The 19,856-nt window shown below is 46.9% G+C and overlaps 1 protein-coding gene across 4 annotated transcripts in view; it reads right to left on the bottom strand.

Annotated features, from left to right (window-relative positions):
- LOC141145580 (cytochrome P450 2C14-like) overlaps positions 1-19,856 on the bottom strand; it is an 85,610-nt gene that overhangs the window by 39,836 nt on the left and 25,918 nt on the right. For 3 of the 4 annotated variants that reach the window (XM_073632404.1, XM_073632403.1, XM_073632405.1), the window contains exons 2-5: positions 19,467-19,650; positions 6,765-6,927; positions 1,876-2,016; positions 469-629 (exon numbers count right to left, since the gene is read on the bottom strand). In XM_073632404.1, coding sequence (XP_073488505.1) covers positions 469-629; positions 1,876-2,016; positions 6,765-6,927; positions 19,467-19,646 — 645 coding nt within the window. In that variant the 5' untranslated portion in view covers positions 19,647-19,650. Of the gene's footprint in view, positions 1-468; positions 630-1,875; positions 2,017-6,764; positions 6,928-8,897; positions 9,039-19,466; positions 19,651-19,856 lie in introns of those variants that run through there. The other variant, XM_073632406.1, reaches the window with a different exon arrangement.

Genomic DNA, 19,856 nt, shown 5'->3' with positions numbered 1-19,856 from the left:
TGCGTAGGAATTTTGCGCGTCGGAATTGCTACAGAGGATCGCATTTTCGGATAGGAACTTTTTCCGACCGAAAAATTGAGAACCTGCTCTCAATCTTTTGCTGGTTGGAATTCGGCCAGCGAAAGTCCAATGGAGTATACACACGGTCGCATTTATCGACCAAAAGCTCTCATCGGTCTTTTGCTGGACGAATTTCCGATCGTGTGTACGCGACATAAACCTTACCGTTAACCTTAAAATGTTATAACTGTTGTTTGCACCAGAAGTTCCTAAAAGGTAGCAAATCATTGAATTCCCTAACCGATTATGGTGATAAAATACAATACAGGAAGCACAACACTGACATTTTTAACCAAGTATAAGTTAAGAAAATCTAGGAACATGCACTACTGGTTCCCTCCAGTGGCCACATAATTGAAGGTGCGAGTGGAATACAGAAAGACAGATCAATCGCAGACGTCAACTTGCCGCATGAAACGGGGATGAAAAATTCTTCAGGTATCGGGAGGTGTGAGATATCAACTCATGTAATTTAGGGTCTTTGTAGTCAAAATGTTCTCCAAACAGCACTGAACTGCTAATATTCCCAACAGCACTGGCCAGGATCAGTAGCGGATTGAATGGTTCTCCTGAAATAAGGGGAAAAAATCAAAAAGAAGGGTAAAAAATACTGTGAAAAATATAATTAAAAACACAGAGGGGGTTATTTACGAAAGGCAAATCCACTTTGCACTGCAAGTGCACTTGGAAGTGTAGTTGCTCTAAATCAGGGGTCTCAAACTGGTGGCCCTCCAGCTGTTGCAGCACTACAATTCCCATGAGGCATTGCAAGGCTGACGGTTACAAGCATGACTCCCAGAGGCATGATGGGACTTGTAGTTCTGGAACAGCTGGAGGGCCGCCAGTTTGAGAACCCTGCTCTAAATCTAAGGGGTGGATCTGAAATGAGGTGAAGCTCTGCTGATTTTATCATCCAATCATGTGCAAGCTAAAATGCTGTTTTTTTTTTAATTTTCCTTGCATGTCCCCCTCGGATCTACAGCAACTGCACTTCCAAGTGCACTTGCAGTGCAAAGTGGAGTTGCCTTTAGTAAAAAACCCCCAGAGTGCCTTCACTCTTCATGTGCAGTGCATATCCTTCACCAGATAGAATGCCTGCTCACCTCAACACAATGAGCAGCACGCTCATCACACTCCAACCCAAATAAATCTGGTCTCCTCCTCAATTCCCAATAGACCAGTCGACCAGTCGACTGCCCGAAGCGCTCCTCCAATTCCACTCACATGTCATAGAAGGCAAAACGGCATAGACATAGTGTACTCTCATGTCTTTATTAAAATACCCCGCAATAAAATGACTCTTACAAGATAGCAAAATGAATAGCGCTAAAAGAATCCCTCCAGCCGACTCACCACCATGTACGGCGCAATGCCGTTGTGACGTCACAGGCTCGGCTCCTCCATAAAACGCATTAGCCTGTGATTGGGCTTCCTCAGTAGTTGCGCTACTCTGCATTTATTTTAATTTAACATTTTGGTGATGTGAAATCACTGTCCAGTGTCTGGCTGTGCAACACGTAATTGATTTGTATTCATCATTTAGTATTATTTGCGCTGATTGTATTTATTTTGAATAAAGAACATTGCCTCTTCGCTGGTGTCAGTGAGAGGAATAGTGTCCCAAGGGCCAGATAAAAGGCAAACGGCAGCATCCAGCCCATGGGCCACAGTTTGTTGACCATTGTCGTAAATATTTAGCACCCCTTTTATGTTTTCTGAACATGCAAGCTTCATTTTATTTTTTTTTATTTTTTTTTTAAACTTTGAAATCTTTATAGTAAAACTGCCTAATAACTAAAAAAGGTCTACTCCTACCTTCCATCTCAGCAACTGCCTGGGTGAGATAAGTTGCCTCCTTCAGCAGGCGGAATTCCATGGTCTTTTTCCCCATCCCGACGTTCCTCAGAGAGGAAATGGCGAAGCGGCGCAGAGGACGCCATCGGGGGCCAGTAAAGGCTGGGGAACAAAATTAATAATTGTCAGAAGTTATAAAGTACAGCACCAACTATAAGGCATGCCAAGCCACCATCTACATGGGAGCGTTCATTACAAAGCCGAAGGGGACAGTTATACTGTCATGATAAGGGTCTGTTATACATTTCATGGGCAAACTAATACTGATTTTTTTTTTGTAGGGTCCACCCTTAACATCAGTGTCAGACCCTCATGCGGGATAATGTAGGAAATCCCTGGTTGCTATAAACAGAATGAAGCATCTAGGAAATGTCATGCAGCAGCAAAAAAAATTATATTTTTTGGATTGGTGCATGCCCCCCTGGCAGTGCCCAGCTGCCCATATTTTTTATTTGACAATCCCTTGCCTAGTACCCTTGAAAATGCTCAGAATCGATTAATAATAATAATATTATACAGGAGTTATATAGAGCCAACAGTTTGCGCAGCATATTAAAACATGAGGGTAGACCGTACAGTTACAATTTAATACTGTAGGAATCAGAGAGCCCTGCTCCTTAGAGCTTACAATTTAAGAGGGAGGGTTAAGAGATGCAAGAGGTAAGAACTGTGGGGGATGGCCTCATGGAGAAAATAAATGTACAGTTGTTAGGCCAGATAGGTTTCTCTGAAGAGATGAGTGTTCAGGGATCCGAAAGTGGACAGAGTAAGAGAGTGGTAGGGAGTTCCAGAAGATAGGAGAGACTCTAGAGAAGTCCTGGGGGCGGACGTGGGAGGAGGTGACAAGGGAGCTAAAGAGCAGGAGGTCTTGGGAAGAATGAAGAAAACAATTTAGGTTGGTATTTTGAGACTAGGCTAGTGAAAACACGTTTTTCTTTGTTTCTGTTAAAACTTTTTGTAAACAAGTACGTTTTCTTCTTCAATGATGGGCACTGATACGGCGGCACTGATGGGCACCGATTAAGTGGCACCAATGAGGTGGCACTGATGAGGTGGCACTGACGGGCACTGATAGGCGGCACTGATAGGTGGCACTGATGGGCACTGATAGGTGGCACTGGTATGAGGCACTGATGGGCACTCATAGGCGGCACCGATGGGCACTCATAGGCGGCATTGATGGTTACTTATGGGTGGCACTGATAGTTGGCACTGATGGGCACTGATAGGTGGGCACTGACAGGTGGCACCGATGGACACTGATGGTTGGCACTGATGACACTGGTTATTTGCAGTGATGCCCCTAAGGGTGGCATTGCTGGGCATCACTGCAACATAATGGTGCCAATCAGTGCCCATTTGTGGGCACTGATTGGCACAGATTGGGCACACGTGGATGGCCATGGGGTACATACCTGGCCATCCACATGTTGCCCCTTCCCTGGTGGTCCTAGTGGCGATCCCTGGTGGTCCAGTGTGGTGATCTGAGGGGGGCTGCACTGATAAACAATCAGCACAGACCCCCCCTGCCAGGAGAGCCGCCGATCGGCTCTCCTCTACTCGCGTCTGTCAGACGCGAGTGAGGAAGAGCAGATCAACGGCTCTACCTATTGACAGCGTGATCAGCCGTGATTGGACACGGCTGATCACGTGGTAAAGAGCCTCCGCCGGAGGCTCTTTACCAGGATCGGTGTAGCGGTGTGTCAGACTGACACACCGATCGCCGCGATGCGCGCCCCCGTGGGCGCGCGGCGGCATGTTATCCTGCTGGACGTCATATGACGTCCAGTCAGGATAACAGAACCACTTCCCGGACGTCAATCTGCCATAGGGCGGGCGGGAAGTGGTTAAGTAGTATCTTGAATTTAATTTGTTTGGCAAGTGGCAGCCTATGGGGGGATTGGCTGAGAGGGGTTTGTAAGGTAGATGAGTCTGGCAGCAGAAATCATGATGGACTGAAGGGGGAATAGCCTATTTAAAGGTAAACCAATGAGGAGGGAGTTGCAGTAGCTGAGGCGAGAGATAACAAGGGAGTGGATTAGAGCAGTGGTCATCAACCCTGCCCTCAGGGCCCACTAACAGGCCAGGTTTGCAAGATAACTGAAATACATCACAGGTGATATCATTTGCTGCTCAGTGATTGCAGTATTCTAGTCTGCATCTCCCCCAAGGTAATACATAAAACCTGGCCTGTTAGTGGGCCCTGAGGACAGGAGTTGATGACCACTGGATTAGAAGCTTTGCAGTGTCATTGGTTAGGAAGGGGCGTATTTTGGAGATGTTACACAAGGTTGAGGCGGCAAGCTTTGGAAAGTGATTGGATGTGGGGCCGAAAGGAAAGTTTAGAGTCTAGGATTAGAAAAAGGAAAACCCTCCAGGAGGTATGGTACTATTATGGGCAATACGGACAAAAGGACCAAAAGGTCACAATTTAAAAAAAAGATATAAATTTTTTTTTGAAAACATGATAAAATCATTGCAAAAGGGAAAATAAAGCTTAGATGCATGTAAACTTAGGCAACATGAATTATCCAGAAGGATCTGAATATAATGTAGCAAAGTCCCGGGCCTCTCTAGGCCTAATGGTGACCTCCAGAGTTAGGGATAGCTGACATCCTTCTGTGTAGAGTGGGTTACAAGGCATGGTGGGTGTAATGCAAGGTAGATTGATGGGCACCAGACACTCCTTGAATGCAAAGAGATTTATTGTCTCTTAAACAGAACTGTGGAAGAGAGGGTTGGGGGCAGGACACCCTTAGGTAGATGCAATGTTAATTGGCAGATTTGGAGACTTCTATAGGTAGACAGCCATGCAGTGAAAGGTATCTAGCCAGACACCGCATCAGCATGTGTAGGAATGCTGTCTCCTATGGCAAAAATCTTGTAACAGTTTCTAACAGGTTGCAATGAACTTTCACTTCTTCTACAATCTCCTATTGTAGAACGTCACTTCCACTGAGCCCTCAGTCTTTCACTAGACTTACTGATCCACTGCCACTGGATCCCCTGAGCTCTTCCAATCTAGCACTCAGTATCTTCCTCAAGTGTCACCCGCGCTTCACTGCTGGGTTCCTGGCTTGGCACTCAGATACTCTTCAAGCTTCACCCTTGCTGACACGTTAGGTCCCTGGCTTGGCACTTCACAGGCGTCACCTCTGCTGTCCTGCTGGGTCCCTGACTTGGCACTTGCTGAAGTTTTCCCACTTCTTCACCGTCCCCGGCTGGCGAGAAGCCTGCTCTGGTACTGTCCTCAACTTACTCACAGTGGTCCCCGGTAACAAGGTGGTTGGTCCCTTAGTGGCGACAGCTTTCCTTCTACCTCTGACCACAACTGGTTCCCCGGCCAGCGGAACCGTTACTTCTGGTTGGACTGCAAGCCGCAGTCCCAACCCTGTGCTGCTCTCTTGCTTCTGGATAGGCCCTCAGACAGCCTAGCAGCCAGATGTCCCCAGAATAGGCCCAAGGCTTATGGCCTAGCAACCCATTACAACACACCTCCACCCAGACAGCCGTCCAGGTGGCACAGAACCCAGATCACCTGACTCCACCCAAATAAATAGGTTCTCCCAGCAGGCCAAGGGACCCAAGAAAATCCCTGTCCATTGGCTGAGGCACCCCATTCATTACTAATCTGTCCTTGCAATGCTCTTGTCTTATCTACTGTCACCAGGTACCCGGCAATCTAGTGACAGAAGAGATAAGTGCAGCAATTCCAGAATTAGGGTGAAATCAATTGACCTATCAATTGGCCAAGGCAACTATCACTTGGCAGATAAATTTAATAGCCACGCTGCCTAAACATCAGGGTGCTACAATAATACATAAAAGGAGGTGTGAGACTTCTGATGCGTTTCAAGAATTCAGAATTTTTCACTCTTCTTTGGAGATGCTTACATATTGTAAAACATAGATAATACTAATAAATTCATCATGTACATACATATATACAGTCAAAGGTAAGTATAATATAGGCATCTGCATATGTACTGACCAAGTCGTAAAGGCCAGCATCACAAGAATCTAAGCCCAAAAGGAATATAAAATCAAGAGGTAAGTTGCCGCCTGTATGCGCCCCAAAGTTGGAGTGGGAATAGCGAGATGTCCCCAAAGGACCAGAGAGGCAATGCCACTGGGGGGGTAGAAAGGATGAGCCCTTGTATGCTGAATGCCGTGTCCTCCGCTTCAGCCCCCTTTAGATGCTGATGCTGTGGAATTGGCGGGTCCGCTCCGCTTCCGGTCTTGGGATGATGGCATTCTCACAGCTCCCTACAATACACTTTTCAGAGTCCAGGATTACACCTAGGACCTTGGCATGCTAGGACGGTTTGATATTTGAGCCATTGATTTTGACAGAGAAATCAGGGGAAGTGGCACACGGGGGAGGAAATATCATGAGCTTGGTTTTGAATAGATTGAGTTTGAGGAAGTGGTGTGACATCCAGACCGATATGCCTGTTAGTAAGTTGGTGATGCGTGGGGAGACCGATGAAGTATGCTGAGGGGTAGAGAGATAGAGTTGGGTGTCAATGGCATAGAAGTGGTAGTAAAAGCCATGGGAGGCAATCAACTGACCCAGGGAGGAGGTGTAGATTGACAATAGGAGAGGTCCAAGAACAGAAGCTTGGGGGACCCTGACAGAGAAAGAAATAGTAGAGGAGGAAGTAGAGTTGTAAGTGGCACTAAAGGTGCGGTGGGATAGGTAGGTTGAGATCTAGCAAAGAGTACTGTCATGAAGACCAAAAGGAGTGGAGTTTGAGGAAGAGGGGGTAGTCCACTGTGTCAAAGGCAGCAAAGAGGTCCAGGAGGAGTAGTACAGAATAGTGTACTGAGAGGTGTCCAGACAAGCTTACCGTATCCTTTGGTAGGGATGTACAGCGTGGGAATAATTGGGCGGCCACTGAACTCCTCAGCGTGCTTCAGCAGTGCATCCTTCACTGTCTCATAACCACAGAGGACCACCACAGGCTCCGTCAGTTTCCAGATGGTGAATATCGAGCCATACCTTTGGCTGAGCTGTCATAGTTAAAAGAAATGGAAAGCCAGGTCAACAATGACAGGAATTCTCCAGCTGTGGGAACAGGCTTACAGAGGAGCCCCATCTCATGCCTCAGTGAGATTTTCTAATGATATGTAGCAGCTTAACCCATTATTTAAAGCGGATGTAAACCTTGGAAGTCAAATATGAACAGAACATCTCTCTATAGTGTTTACTTGTCTCAATTCAGAGCACTATGTCATTTTTCTCTCCTGCCCCTTTTATCTCCATGAGCCACGTCTGACATGTTTTCCTGACGCCAAGAGATTTTAAACGTGGCAGGGGAGGGAGATCCAGCACACACCTGTGAAAGAGCCTCAGTGTGACTGTCATTGGCAGAAGAAAGAACTACAATACACCTCCCCTCTTGTACCCCAAGGGTACTGTGGTATACATATCCCAAAAACCCCAACTTCTGTGAAATGACAAGTGAAAAATGTAAATAGTACTACAAAACACCTCCCATATATAGGATGCATATATAAACACCTATTTAAACTATAGGCACAAGAATAATGCTTCACAAATATCAATGAATCCTAAAGGAAAGTGCTTCATAAGACTATATCTACATAGGTGTTATAAAATACCTTCCTCACCAAATATATTAAATAACGTGCCAACAGTCCATACACCGTCTCTTAATCACCAGATCCTTATAAACATGCAGGGGGAAAAAAGTGCTCTCTTCATGCAAATCTGTGCCACTCATGCTCCCCCTTCAGATCTGCACTCACCAAAAATTGTTGACCTCCTTATCTCCAAGAGTCAAAAGTGCTTGGGGGGGGCGCAACACCTTTTTGCTCCAGGCTGCAGACACGATCTCTTTCAGGCTCCCACTTAAATCTTCTCTGTCCTCCTCTCAATAGGACCATGTGGGACAGATTAAGAGAGGCAACTCTCCATAGTGTTAAACCTTTTTTTCACAATAAACCATTCAAAATACACTTACAAAAATCAAGGGCAATGGAGCTTTAAGAAAGCTCTGTCCAGAATGCTCCTGATGACGCTGATCTGTCATTACAATGAAACGTGTTGGACGGAGCCATCTACGTCACCTCCTGTTCGAGTCATATCCGGTCCGTGAAGCATCCTTTCTTAAAGCCCCACTGCCCTAGATTTTTATAATTGTATGTTTAATGGTTTATGCTAATAAAAAAACGGTTTAACAGTTGCCTCTCTTAATTTGTCCCACATGGTCGTTTTGAGAGGAGGAGGGAGAGAGAAGATTCAAGTGGGAGCCTGTAGGAGATCACTAATAAATGTAAGTAAGGTCCTTTGCGCTATCAAAGTGAATGTATAATATAGTACTCTGATAAATTGCAGCTAGATCTAAAGTGTATGAGTGTACTAAATTGGTATAAAATAAATAAAGTGATCAGCGCAACTTAATATTATAAATAGAGGATTTAGCACTGTGCAATAATCTGTGCAAAAATTGCTAAAAAATACGACTGTGCAAAAGAAAAAAAAAACGCTAAAGATGCTGTGCAAAATTGCTAAGTGCAAATATGAGCTTGTGTTCAAATAAATCAATACCAATGAACGCTCATGACGCTGTGCAAAATACAAATATGAATCTGTGCACATAAGATGATTTCAGTGCTACAAAAATTATATAAATATCAATAATAAATTCCTATGCATATGCAATATATCGATGAGATGAGGGATCCCCTGAGGAAGTCACGTGGTGTGACGTAATGCATAGGAAGTGACCGGACCACACGAGAACCGGAAGTGTTGTAAGAGGCACCTGTAGCACCATCCAAATTACAGATCTGCTGTTTTTTCACTACTCTGTTTTAAGTTTCCACTCGGCTTTTAAATAAATCAATCAGTTTATACATTCTACACTAGAGGAGATTGTGCTTTATCCCCTGTACATATCCGTTGGGAATGAACGCCCGTATGGACTAAGCCGGAGCCACCATCTAATATACAATACCTGAAGAGGGCCATCTACCATCACAACATCTTGGAAAGGTCTCCAGCTACACCCATCTCCACTGCTTTTCACTATCCATATGGAGGTAAGAGTCTAGTGAACACTGAGTGATACACACGAAGAGTGACACACCGGCGATTTTATTGAAGAGCACTTATTGAAGCACTGTCTGCACTTTGTTTTATCATAGACTTTATTTATCTTCACTTCATGAACTATTGCAGCACCACTATTTGTTGTGTCAACAGTGTGATAAAGAGAGATTACACGGATTATTGCTACATTCATCTATATAAATTACATGTGTGTCATTGATATATTGCATATACATAGGAATTTTATTATTGATATTTATATAATTTTTTAGCACTGAAATCATCTTATGTGCACAGATTCATATTTGTATTTTGCACAGCGCCATGAGCGTTCATTGATATTTGAGCACAAGCTCATATTTGCACGGATATGTACAGGGGATAAAGAAGAATCTCCCATAGTGTAGAATGTATAAACTGATTGATTTATTTAAAAGCCAAGTGGAAACTTACAACAGAGTAGTGAAAAAACAGCAGATCTGTTATTTGGACGGCGTTACAGGTGCTTCTTACATCACATCCAGTTCTCGTGTGGTCTGGTCACTTCCTATGCATTACGTCACACCACGTGACTTCCTCAGGGGATCCCTCATCTCAATGATATATTGCATATGCATAGGAATTTATTATTGATATTTATATATTTTTTTAGCACTGAAATCATCTTATGTGCACAGATTCATATTTGTATTTTGCACAGCGCCATGAGCATTCATTGGTATTAATTTATTTGAACACAAGCTCATACTTGCACTTAACAATTTTGCACAGCATCTTTAGCGGGTTTTTTTTTTTTTTTTTGCACAGTCGCAATTTTTTGCAATTTTTGCACAGATTATTGCACAGTGCTAAATCATCTGTAGGAGATCACGTCTGCAGCCTGGAGTAAAAAGGGGGTCAAGAATTTTTGGTGAGTGCAGACCTGGAGGGGGAGCACAAGTGGCACAAATTTGCATGAAGAGAGGACTTTGTTCCTGCATGTTTATAAGGATCTGACAATTAAGAGGCTGTTTATGGACTGCTGGCACATTATTTAATACATTTTCTGGTAAGGAAGGTGTTTTATAACACCTATGTGGATATAGTCTTATAAAGCACTTGACCATTGTATAACAGATGATCCATACTTCCCCATACCTGCCCGACCAACCCCATACTCCAAAGCACCCTTATTAACCCATTAATGGAGACCACACCAATTTGGAGTAAATATTGGCTGTAGCAGCCTCTTTATTAACAAAATCAACTCAAATTAACATAACCGTATAAAACATCTGTTAACCAAAAACCATCAGTCAATACTCACGTTGGTCTTTGCAGGAACCCCAAACTAAAATATGAATTACTAATGCACTGCGGTACCTCTTATATACTAATAGGCCTCCAGCTGACATACTAGCTCGGAGACAACCCACTGACCACAGTGCACCAGTTAACTGGAATACCACCAGCGGGACCCATACCACCGATGGGTCCCGAACCCCTCCTTATCCAAGGTTTCTTCATTCACCCGCATAGACCAAAACCCGCCACAGAACTCAAGGGGAAAACCTTACCCTTGTGTGCCCCTCCACACCCTCAACGCTCTCTGGATACCATCCTGCAACCCCAGTGCCCACATCTCAATCCCCACTGCATTGAGGTGTACCCCGTAGGTATTGCCAAATATCCATTTTGAGCTTTAAATGTCTGATAACCAGCCCGCCATTCCTAACCACAAATCTGATAATGTCCCTGTTAACCTTTTTCCGGGCCTTATTGAGCCGCTCCACCAATCTAGCCAATCGCCAAATCGTCCAAGCAATGATGTCGGACCACACAATAAGCATCTCCGGAAAGGTCATGCGGAGCCACAAGAAATCAAATTTGATATCCCACGCAATGTCCAACATGGACCTTAAGCCCAAATCATTACCGCCGACGTGCAACACCAAAATGTCCGGCGGCCTATCCAGTCGTGCAAATCGATGCACTTCTGGGACCATCCTGCTCCACAGCATGCTCGGTACGCCCAACCACCGGACACAGGCTACCTGCCTAGAAATGCCCAATTGTCTCCCATCAGGCCAAACAACTGCTTTTGTTGCCGCCCCAAAACACATATGAGTGGCCCAATATCCAGACTAGGCCCTGCACGCCACCTGAAAGAAAAAAAAAAAAAAACATACCACAAATAACAACCAATATGCACGCAGAAAACATGCATACCCACCTAAACATGCCCAATAAGTTCCCCCTCCCCCATTAATCTGACAACAGGTGAGGACGAATGTATAACTTGAACCGATGCGATTCCCACCTACCAATGCGCTTAACCGCCTCTTCATCCAACCCCTATCTAGTAGCCTCCTTTTCCCCCAAACCCAACGCCCTTAAGCATTTTTTGAAAACAGAAATTAATTGAAATCTGGACAAAGGGGACCCATGAGCATGTATCAAAAAGGACCACGCCAAATCCGGGCGACTCTGCATGAAACTCCCTTACCGCCTCCACCAAAGGGCAAACCTGGCACCGAAAATACCTGAACCTTCCTGTCCCTGCCCACCTGATCCGTTTTGGACTTGTGCAAAACCAGGGATAACCTATCCTCCCCAAAGGTGACCTCTGCAGCCCACATACCCCCCTGTACCCTCTTGGAAGGGCTAACTAGTTCGCCGATCCGTAAAAGCACCAAAGAACGCCAGGGAGAAGGTTTTGAACAAGGAAACTTCAAAGGCGGATAAACACAGAAAAACCAACTGGGCTAAAACCTTCCCCAAAAGCTCAAACTAAACAGAGTGCCTGGAGTCCCTACGCTTCTAAGAACGCCGATACCTCTTCAGTGCTTGCTGTACGCAAAAATCTTTACTGAAGTCCCGGCAACTCTGAAATTTGAATAAAAATGCCAATCCTGACAATTTTCTCTCCAACACCGACACCCCCCTCAAGATTCCGCAAGACAAAATACAGAACCACCAACCACACTTCCGGGCCCTCCTGCTCCACCTCGGCCTGTTGCAATAAAGACAACCATTCTCACCAAACCTTGCTATATGTATCCCACGTCGCATCACTCACAGACTGATCCATCCGGAGACGATCCCAAGAGGCAATCCTCCACAGCCAGTCGGGACAAGGAATCCCGCATCGCTCCGCCGCCAACTTCAGGAACCTGTCCCACTGAAAGCGAGACAAAGCGTCAGCTATGACATTCTCAACTCCCGGGAGGTGCACAGCATGAATAAAAACATTTAACTGCAGACATCACAACATTAAGTGTTGGAGCAGCCGAACCACAGGCGGAGACGAGGCCGAGACATTGTTAATGACCTGTACCACCCTAAGATTGTCCCCATGAAAGCGCACTTTCAGGTCCCTGAACAACTCTCCCCACAGCTCCACGGCCAGAACCACCAGAAACAATTCCAGCAATACCAAATTACGGAGAAAATCCACCTCTTTCCACGATTCCGGCCAGGGCCCTGCACTCCAACGGCCCTGAAAGGCGGCCCCAAATCCAGTCCAGCCGGCCGCATCCATGTAAAGTTCCAGGTCAAAGTTACTAAGCGGCCCGGACATCCACAATGCCCGCCCATTAAAAGATTCCAAGAACAAAGTGCCACACTCGCAAGTCCTCCCTGTGCTCCTTTACAAGGCGCACAAAATGAGTGGGCGAATTGACCCCCGCCGTACTTGCCGACAGCCGCCGGCAAAATACTCTCCCCATCAGTAGGATGCGACACGCAAAATTCAACTTACCCAACAACGACTGCAGTTTCCGAAGTTGAACCTTGTGCAATCCCAAGAGTCCCTGAATCTCTTGAGTGCCGCCAGCTTGTCTTCCGGCAGGAGACATTCCATGGTGTCAGAATCCGATACAATGCCCAGGAAACTAATCACTGAAGTCAGCCCTTCCGTTTTTTCCGGGGCAAAGGGGATGCCAAAATGAGCAGCATGTGTTCCAACGCAGCCAGTAGCACAGATCTCGGAGGAGGACAGGCCCACTCAAAGAAAATCATCCAATGGATGATGGAATTCACCCCTGAGACGTCTCAAACTACCTACTCCACAAAGGAACTGAACGTCTCAAATAGTCCACATGAAATAAAACAAGCCATGGGCAGGCAGTGATCCACATAGAATTCCTCCTGCCAATGACATCCAAGCAAACGAAAGCTATCTGGATGAACGGGAAGCAATCTAAATGCAGACTCAGTATCGGATTTGCCCATCATAGCCCTTTGCCCATAAAGTCGTACCCAAAAAACAGCCGTATCAAAGGAAGTGTAAGATACTGCGCACACCCCCGAGTCAATCGCATCATTGACTGACCCTCCCTTCGGGAAGGAAAGGTGGTGAATTAAAAGGAGCCCAATAAATTTAGCCTCCTTCTTCCGCACGATCCCTAAGGGTGAGATGACCAAATCTGCTAAAGGTAATAAAGGGAAAGGGCCACCCATGTGGCCTAATGAAACATTCTTCAGCAATTTCTCAGAAACCACTTCCGAATGTTGCGAGGCCGAGCGCAAGTTCCGGGACACTGGTGGTGCTCTGGCCAGGGTAGAAAGTATTGGAAATCCCTCGGAGAAACCCGAGCCTAACAACCGTGCCGCCTCCCTATTCCGGGTATCTATCGAGGAAAAACTGCATCCTTTCCACCTTCACTGGCGTCATCCCTTTTGTTAACAGTACAAAATATTTTACAGCACACACATACAAGAATGAAAAAAACAAGAAAAAATTTTTGGGCTGGAGCACCCCTCCCCCTCCTCATTACCTCTTATTAGTGGCCACCAGTGTTTAGGATGTATCCCCTTCAGTGCTCCCACATAGAGGAGTTCAGCTCCCATGGTTGAGACAAAGGATCTTCCATTCTATTACTAGTGTAGGACCCACTAATTCGGGGTACTTTGTCGCAGTAAGTGGGCTTAGCACTATATGACCATATAGTGTGAACAAACCCCCATATTTTTTTGAATATGTTCAGGTATTTTTAACTAGCCCTGCAGGAAATGTCATTCTTGTATGTGTGCGCTGTAAAATATTTTGTACTGTTTGTAGGTCTTATAGCAGCACCATCTTGAATTTAAACGCATTGTATGGTGTGTCCCCCAAATATGTTCTTGCATGTTCTTGTCCCTTTTGTTAACAGACTCACCGGCACGACCCTTCCCCTGCATCGGGACAAAGGATGAGCACCTCTGCAGCCGGACCATTCGTGCTTGTATCGGCAAGACCCCCCAAACTTGCAGGAACCCTCATACTGCCAACAGACTCCCTTCTTTGTGGCCGATTATCCAGGGGTGGATGAGCCACCTGTTCCCACTTGAAAAAAAATGATTTGGTGCCTTCGCCGATGTCATAAGTCGCATCCACAAACTAATGTCCTTGTGGTCCCACCACAAGAACAGGCGGATCGCCCTCTGCTGACGGAACTGTTCGTCGTACCTCAACCATGCAGTTCCCCTGTAGACTCTGTATGCCTCCCCGACTGCGTCCAGATAACAGAAGAGCACCGAACAGTTTTCCGGGTTCTTCTCACCAATCACACTAGCCATAATGGCGAAAGCTTGTAGCCAGTTAGGGAAAGATCGCGGGATGAGCCTGTACCGTCTCTTTCCTCATTCTCCTTCTTGTGCTCCTCTGGCTTGACCCTATCCAGATTGAATTTTTCCAACATACTCACCTTTCCAAATTTTTTCCCGGACCTCCGCTTTAAGGTGCGTTCCCAGGGGCCCCTCAAAACACACAAATAGACTTCGCATTTTGCTGAGTCGGCCAGCCTAACGGCCTCTTGTTTGCTAGGGACCTCCCCCGCCATCTCCGCCTTGTCCCCCGCCGCCGACTTACCTGCCACAGCCTGTCCCGTCGCCGCAGTTTCCACTACGGCGGGCACCCCCTCCACAGTAGGGGGTGGGGGGGAGGGAACCCCAGACCCCGGAGCCCCCATCGCTGCTGCCCCCCCGCAGGTGGGACCCAGGCCACCACAGAGGTGGCTTGTCTGCTCGTCCCAGGTTCAAACCTCTTGACCAGTTCCTTCAAACCCGCCAGGAACCCCTGTAACCCTGTATTTGCCTGGGCATGGTCGTGGACTGAACTAGCCGGGGAAAACCCCTTGGGCAACCCTGCCTGCGTGTATGGCAACTCCCTAAGGGACCTAAGCCCACTCCCTGAAACCACCCCCTTATCCCCCTCAGATCTAATAGAACAAGAAGAAGCAAAATTGGACTTACCAGGCTGCCTAGGAAGTGTCCCACCAGCCAAAGGTCCCGCCTCCATCGTTGCAGGACATCCACGAGGCTCCTCCTCTTCTGACACAGACAGCTCGCCCTCAGATCTCTCAACCGACACCTCTTCCTCTCTCACCGTCAGCCCTCCAGGGGATGTGTCCTTGGATGCTGAGAATCTGCGAGGCTGCAGGCCCCACCTCCTCACACTGGATCCATCCGATTTTCTGTTCGCTTTTCTTGGGCCTTTGGAGCACTCCCCTCTCTTCCCCCCTGCATCCTTCGTGTCAGTCCTCAGATGATGCCGACTAGGCACTGGAGAGCCGCCTGCTGCTGATGTGGATGGCCCGGCGGCCGCTGCTGAACGATTCCCGTGCCGAGGCCCCACCTCCACTGACTCATAGCCAGGGGCGGCGCCTGCATGGTCTTGCTCTTGCTGTGGATCGGGCTGAGGGGGGACTCCAGTACTCCCAGAGGCCCGGCACGCCAAGCTCCGTTTATGAGAGGGATTCCTCCCAGGACCACTTATCACAAGCACAGCAGAATGCTTTGCGGGTGGTCCTGAAGGGGCTCCCGGTGTGACGCTGAGCTCTGGGGGAGGAGTCTGGGGAGAAACGCTCCTGAGACCAAGACCTCTGAGCTCATGTGGACTCCTGCTCGCCTGTACCTGCTCCAGAGGCCCAATCTCCAAGCACCATGGACAGCTGCTCCTGTAGCCACTCTGCTCCCCATGATGCCGCTTCCGCCCGCAGATGGGTGAACAGTCTGTCCACCTCCGACATGCTGGACACTTGCCAATCTCGCTCCTCACGCTGCCACTGAACGCTGGGGAGGAGCCATCTCCTTTTTACTGCCTGTGTCCTCTCCTCCCCCAGCTGCCCCAATCAGGTGAGCGCTCACAGAAAAAAAATGTGACTCTCAATACTGAAAGTCAGATACCTGAATCCCAACATTCAAGTAGAAAGGGGAAGAAGGGTAAAGTAATAACACATTAAATGGTTAACAGCCTCACACACGAATTAGAAAATACAGCAACACATTCATCTCCTGTTTGCCAGAAGATCCGGTTGAATCTTAAACAAAACAAACAGAACTACACAAGTCAGTACCTTCCTTGCAAGAAGCTGCAAGTCCTTTTAAGCAAGTGTTGAGAGTTTGAAAAACTTGACACGCAGTTTCTCTATCAACTGACACTAACTAACTATTCCCCATAGTCCTTGCATTGAAGAAAAAGAAAATAGAAGTTTTCTTCTTAGACTGACACAAACAGAAACAGTTACCATAATCGATCAATAAAAACGGGGATCAGGCAAAGTCTCGGCTTTCCCTTGTACAACTTTGTCCATGTATATGTGCCTCCCATAGCTCCAATGCAACAGGCATCCGGCAAACCGATCATCCATCACCAAAGAACATTCTGGCTTCCTAAAGGGCTTTGATACTTTTAAAAAGTCCCAAATGTCTTCACTATACCAGCTCTCTCTGTTTCCCTCGATCTCTTGCATGATGTCCCTGGGAACGTACAGGAATTCAAGTCTATATTCTGTGGCCACTCACTTGTTTAACAGCCGTTGAGATCGGGCAAGCTTTGGCAAAGAATGGAAACTTCCCAGACCAGAAGGCACACATAAAACTGGGCATTTGTGCACCATGGCAAAGAGATGATTTATTTGACCCAAACAGACCGGCATCTTTAGACAAAATCTCGCTAGTGGTTGTAGGGATTTCCACCCGGGGTGATGTTCTCCCCAAATTCAAAGCTGCCCAGTCAGAGAAGTTAAAGGTTGCGGCGACATTGTCACTATTCACCCACAGCATCTCCTGAGACATAGTTTCAAAGAGATCAACATCTCCTGAAAGATCTGAGAAAGTCTATTTCTGAGTCCCGCAACTCTTCCTCAGGCATGTTTTGGCAAACAGTCCCCCCCATGCACAATGTCCCCAGAGATCTCACCCGTTCTTGATGTGGTCTCCTTCTGTGGATCTGGTTAAGGTAGTCTCTGAGGTAAACCTCGACCGCAGCCGCGGGAGGCTTTCACGTACCCGACCTTCTTTTGAGTAGGAACAGCAAGGTCGGTAATGGTAGAAGTGATGGTAGTAGCAATATCCACTGTCGGTTCCTCAATGGTAGTTACAGCACCATCTCTCTCAGGAGCACTCGGCGTAGCAGGCTTTGAGAGTGTAGGCCTGACTGCAAGATTAAATGTAACAGTCTCTTCAGTGGCGATGCCCGTGGCCCAATCCATCCGGTAGGCCCAGGGCGGCACGGTGGGTTGTTCCACAGTGGACAGGTACTCTCTGCAGTGCAGACATCGAACAACCGGTCGAGGACTTGTGACTAGTCCCTCGCATCTGTTACACAGCATGCCCAGAGCCCCTGAATCTCTTGTTGTATTCAGGATGAAATGCCCATGCGGTTGTAAGTGAATCCCTGTGTCCATCAGCAACTGTGTTGCAGCAATCTGATACTCGTAGTGGTACCTCCAGAGAACATTCTGGGCCCTGTAGAAGACTGCATTCCTGGCATTCGGAACATGGCGACGACTCAACAAGACCTTCCTTCTGACGTTTATCCAGACCACGCGGTCTCTCACTCAACAAGTAGTTGGGACAACTCCTCCCACTGGCTCTTCTGATCACACAACTCCTGGGCTTTCTTGACTCCGCCCATGGCTGGCACCCCAGGACCTTAACCCGAAACCGACCCCGTGTTGAAAGAAAAACAAAATGACAAAGTCCAAAACCCTCTATTGCATTAATTCCTTGGCAAAAAGTCCCTTTAGTTGCGATAGGTAACAGTAATTCCTGGACTCGAGCCCCCACATGAAGCACTAACCCCCGAAGGAGCTGCAGAATAGATTTGGGCTTACCGTTACCATCTTCACAGTGTTCATCATAGGGGTCCCATAGTAGATATTCAATTGAAGACACTGGCTCCAACACTTAGATTTGAAGACACTGGCTCCAACACTTTTTCCAAGTTTTATTGAAGAAACAAAATATGCAATAGCAGGGTAGAGGGTGAAAGGCATTCAGGTACCTTGAATTTTGCGGTTAGAGGCAATTCCTATATCCAGCGAGCAGCAGCTCCACAACTGGATTTAGCAACCACCGGATAGGTCTCTCTCACCATCCTAGCAGTCGATGCGATGCTCGGACAAGGTCTCTACTACAGACCTGACAATTGTGAATAAACTGCTTACGGTGCTTGACACGGTCTCTGCCACAGACCTGACAATCTTGAATAAACTGATTGCTGTGCTTGAAACGGTCTCTGCCACAGACCTGACAATCTTGAATAAACAGATTGCTGTGCTTGACACGGTCTTTGCCACAGACCTGACAATCTTGAATAAACTGATTGCTGTGCTTAATCCCAGATGCGTCTCCGACTGAGTTCCCAGGCTCTTCTCAAGACACCAGCCTTATGCTCGGTCCTCTCCTGAAGAGTCCTCCCCTGGTTGCTACAGTCCCTTGCTTCTTCCCACAGGCCAGACAGCAAAGAGACCATCCTATGGACCAATAACCCACTAAAACTTTGGGCCTTCTTCTAGTAGCTGGGCCTTGGGTCCGCCGACCCCAAGGCAGAATTTTAGGCAGCAGCAATTCCCCCAGGCCAGGAGGGCCATGAGGTCAGGAAGCGCAAACCACTTCTAAAAAATGGGGTCTGCTCCTTAAATACCCCTACCCAGAATGCATGGTGGATGAACCACTCCCACCGAACTGTCTCTGGGCAAAGAGTATTCAATGTGTCCTACCAGACTGTATTTACAACATCGACCAATGGTAACAGCACCACCCATGGTCGGATGGAAATCTGCACAGTCCAGCCAAACTGGTACAGAAACCAGTAACTTTAAGTAATAATAAGCTGAGCCGAACTGTATCTTCAACTAACTTAAATTTGAAAAGAATAGCATCTGCCCTTCAGGTGCAGGGCGCTACACTTGGACAGGTAAGTCACCTTATATTAAAAGTTAGCAGCTACAGTATTTGTTCCCTAGACTGGAACTCTGCTTTAACCAGGTCATTGTGATGACAGCGTTCTATTGTTCTGCAGATTTTTGAATAAACTTTGCTATCTAAAAGGTTATTTATAAATGCCCGTACTGGACCCTGGAACTTCACTGGATGACCACTAAGGAGCAGTGCAAATCTGCTGCTATACTGTAGATGGCAATCGTTCTACATAGAGTGCAGGAAACAAATTTCGCACAACGACAAGTACAGTTTCTCAGAAGCTGGTTAGATCCCAGCGGTCCCTTACCAAGGTGTAGTTTTTATCACTAGTCCGTCGATCCATATACTTTGGGGTTCCCAGGAAAGGCAGCGGGGTGGGTCCAGGGGGCAGTGACCTGTACCGTCTCTGCTGTCTCCACCATGTTAGGACAAAGTGGAGGGTGAGGAGGACACTGACCAACAGAGTGAGGATTGCAGAGAATCCCATCTTCCTGGAAGAGACAGAAACCGTCTATGAGAGAAGTCAACATTCCTCGCATTGCACAGCCCACCTCTTCACATTGACTAACTGAGACATGGACTATGACTTTGGTCAATTCTTTACTTCGTTTCATCCTGTTCTTTTCACAATGACCATAGTCAGCTCCTTTCTGTATTCCTGCCAACTGTATCCCCCTTAGGGAGTTTTTCCCACACT

Source organism: Aquarana catesbeiana, linkage group LG05 (assembly GCF_042186555.1).
Source record: "Aquarana catesbeiana isolate 2022-GZ linkage group LG05, ASM4218655v1, whole genome shotgun sequence".
NCBI lineage: Eukaryota > Metazoa > Chordata > Amphibia > Anura > Ranidae > Aquarana > Aquarana catesbeiana.
Note: the sequence above shows the minus strand (reverse complement) of the source record. Positions and strands in the feature narration are given on the sequence as shown.